This window comes from Vicia villosa, linkage group LG2 (assembly GCF_029867415.1).
Source record: "Vicia villosa cultivar HV-30 ecotype Madison, WI linkage group LG2, Vvil1.0, whole genome shotgun sequence".
NCBI lineage: Eukaryota > Viridiplantae > Streptophyta > Magnoliopsida > Fabales > Fabaceae > Vicia > Vicia villosa.
Window position 1 is genome coordinate 69542223 of NC_081181.1, and position 3462 is coordinate 69545684.

The window sequence follows — 3462 nt, forward strand, 5'->3', positions numbered from 1 at the left end:
ACGAGGCATAGCAAGATCGTTATCAACAGAATCTGGAGGAGAGGTGGATCTGCATGGATTATGATTTATGCTTTATTTTAGAATGGAGGGATGATTATGAATAAGAAACGTTGCCATTTATATTATTTTATTTTTTTTGGTTAAAACAAATGTAAAAGTAAAAATGAAAGACAGGGAACAAAATGTTTGAATGCAAAAACGTCCTTTTATTAATGATTTTAACATTGAAAAACAACAAATGATGCCCTACATGTGTTCACTGTGTCTTGGGCAGAACACAGGAATTATTGTATGATAAACAAAAACAGACAGTATTACTCTTGATCAGAAGAAATTGAGACGATGTCCTCGGACGACCAGTTGAGAAGCTTCTGTCCTGGGACACACGGCTCGATCCATTCTTCAATGTCATAATCGCTATCCATATCATCATCAGCAGCACAAATATGATCCTTGACGATGCCAGCACTAGAGAACTTGATCGGAACGAAGGTTCCGGGCTTCTTGGGGACCTCATTAGATGAACTCTGACCCAACTGATATCCAATCCCACATTTATCCTGCTTGATCGGTAAATCCAAGACTCGGCCCCACCCTTCAGGATGACCAGATTCAACCACAGCTTTAGCTTCCTTTAGTGAAGACATGGGAGCCTCCAACTTCTTATTTTCAACATAAGGGATCTTGATAGTCTGGACAACCTCAAAGGCTTGGCACGGCGTCTCGTGAACCTCTCCCTCCACGTCAATATACCTGAAGGACGCAAGATGGCTTACCACGTGTTCTTCCTCCCCACATATTGTGACTATCTTTCCTTGGGTGGCAAATTTGAGTTTCTGATGCTATGTGGAAGTCACGGCCCCAGCAGCATGGATCCATGGACGTCCCAGGAGACAACTGTAAGAAGGGTGGATATCCATCACAAAGAAAGTAATAGTGAAGAGTTGAGGGCCTATCATTATCGGCAAGTCAACCTCCCCAAATACTGATCTCTTTGACCCATCAAAGGCCCTCACCGTCAATTCACTCGGCCTTATCTCAACACCAGAATAATCTAGCCTCATCAAGGACGACTTCGGCAACACATTCAAAGAAGATCCATTATCCACGAGAACACGTGATAACATAGTCCCTTTACACTCCACTGATATATGCAAGGCTCTATTGTGGTTTCTACCTTCGGAAGGCAAATCTGCATCGGTGAATCCCAATCCATTACCAGCATTGATGTTTGACACCACCCCTTCAAGTTGATTCACTGAGATCTCTGGAGGGACGAAAGCAGTACTTAAAAGTCTTAGCAAAGCAATTCGATGTGTTTCTGAATACAAGAGCAACTGCAAGATCGAAATCTTTGATTGAGTTTGACTCAACTGGTCAACCACTTTATACTCACTTTTCTTGATGATCTTTAGGAACTCTTCCATCTCTTTGGCCACAGTATCTTCTGAATTAGAGTTTTGCCCCTGATCCACTGTATCTTCTACCACTTTTTTCCCTTTTGCTTGAGCTAGAGCTTCTGCGTTGTCATCGCGAGTATTCTGGAGAGGATTGAAAATACGACCACTTCTCGTCATTCTTCCAATGCCCACAACATTATCAACATCCTCTTTCTCCACCGGCGCTTTGACCTCATACTTGGCCCCTTGGTAGAAAACTTCTCCCCCATAATTCCATGGGATTGCTCTTTCACTAGTATACGGGACGGGGCCAGGAAGTGTAATAACCAAAGGAGGTGCCCTGGCAGGAATTGGAATCTTGGCAGGAGTATACGGGATGGATGCCACATTAACTGCGTTTTCAACCATTTCGGGACGTTGCACACGCTCACCTTGTCACAAACTGAAGAAATGGTCGTGCAATCGGTACAGAACTCTCCACAATCAGAGTATAGACCCATCCTTAATAGTTCTATCTTCAATAATGGCAACAGAGAGCCCAATTCGGTCACATCTTTGACCAGGTGAGCGTCTTCAACAACCTCGATGGCATTTGCAGCATGAGTTCCATGGGGAGGCATGGGATTTTGAACAACATTAGGTCCTTGAGTAGGAGTAAACTCAATGGCCTTAGAGTCGAGAAGATTTTGAACCAGATTTTTCAATGCCTTACAATTTTCAATATTGTGCCCAGGTGCCCCAGAGTGGAACTCGCATCTTGCGTTGGCATCCCAATTAGAGGGCAACTTAGCAGGAGTGGCTAGAGTTCTCAATTGTACTAACTTCAAATCGAGGAGATATGGCAATACTTGAGCATATGTCATCGGGATCGGATCGAAAACCCTTTCTGGCATTTTCGGCCGTTGTTGATACTGACGTGGCTGATACCCTTGTTGTTGATGTTGGAAGGGAGCATTTGGTATAGTCACAACGGCTACTTGTTGATGAGCCTGATTTCTGCCTCCACCATAGTAAGCAGCACTAGTCTCTCCTTCCCTTTTCTTGGCAAACCCACTGTATGGCTTCTTTCCACCAGCCCCAGAGGAGGAACTAGCATCACTGGGATTCTGTATTCTGCCAGCCTTAATCCCACTTTCAATTCGTTCACCGATCATAACCAACTCGGCGAAACTCGAGGATGCAGAGCAGGCGGAGTAGTATTGGCCCTCCAGAGTGTTGGTGAACAGGTCCATCATCTCTCTTTCCAACATAGGTGGCTGGACTCTAGCTGCCAACTCGCGCCATTTCTACGCATATTCTTTGAAGGACTCATTGGCTTTCTGGGCTAGATTCTGTAACTGAGTGCGATTCGGGGCCATGTCGACATTATACTGATACTGCTTCACGAAGGCCTCAACTAGGTCCCTCCAACTTCAGATGTGAGTTCTCTCCAACCTCATATATCATTCCAAGGATGCCCCAGTCAGGCTACCTTGGAAAAAATGCATCAACAGTCCTTCGTCCTCAGAGTATACATGCATTTTGCGATAGTAAGCTCGGACATGTGTCTTAGGGCAAGTATTCCCCTTGTATTTCTCAAAATCAGGTACTTTGAATTTCGGTGGCACACGGACGCCAGGAACCAAACCCAAATCACTGATATCCATACCAAGTCCTTGGCCTTCCATTGCCCTCATCCTCTCTTCCAGACCTCTAAACATCCTTCCAGCATCATGTGGAAGTCCCCATTCACTTTCAGGAAACAATTCTTCATGTCGGTCCTCTTCCAACACGGGGATAGCAGCAGCCCTTCTGATTTGTTGTGTGGTTTTTCCTTCAGGAGTAGGCTGGGGAGGCCCACGAGGATTACCTTGATTAGCAGCAGGAGGAATTACACCAGGTCCTCCGATCACAGGCTCACCATTGACCCGAATATCAGCAGGATTTCTTTGCGGGGGGTCCGCAACAACCTGAGCAAGTGTGTCCATCCTGATTCTGAGCTCTTCTTGGCGATCAGCCATGTTTTGCATGACTTCCATGAACTGAGCCATCTGAGCAGTAACCCGAGTTCTCATCTGGATAA

General features: G+C 45.3%; 1 protein-coding gene across 1 annotated transcript; it reads right to left on the reverse strand.

Annotated features, from left to right (window-relative positions):
* Positions 1-842: 842 nt before the first annotated feature.
* Positions 843-2650, reverse strand: LOC131649314 (uncharacterized). Its single transcript, XM_058919079.1, has 2 exons — positions 1832-2650; positions 843-1757 (listed from the first exon to the last, which is right to left on the reverse strand). Exons 1-2 carry the CDS (start codon positions 2648-2650, stop codon positions 843-845), a joined length of 1734 nt encoding a protein of 577 aa, XP_058775062.1.
* Positions 2651-3462: the final 812 nt, after the last annotated feature.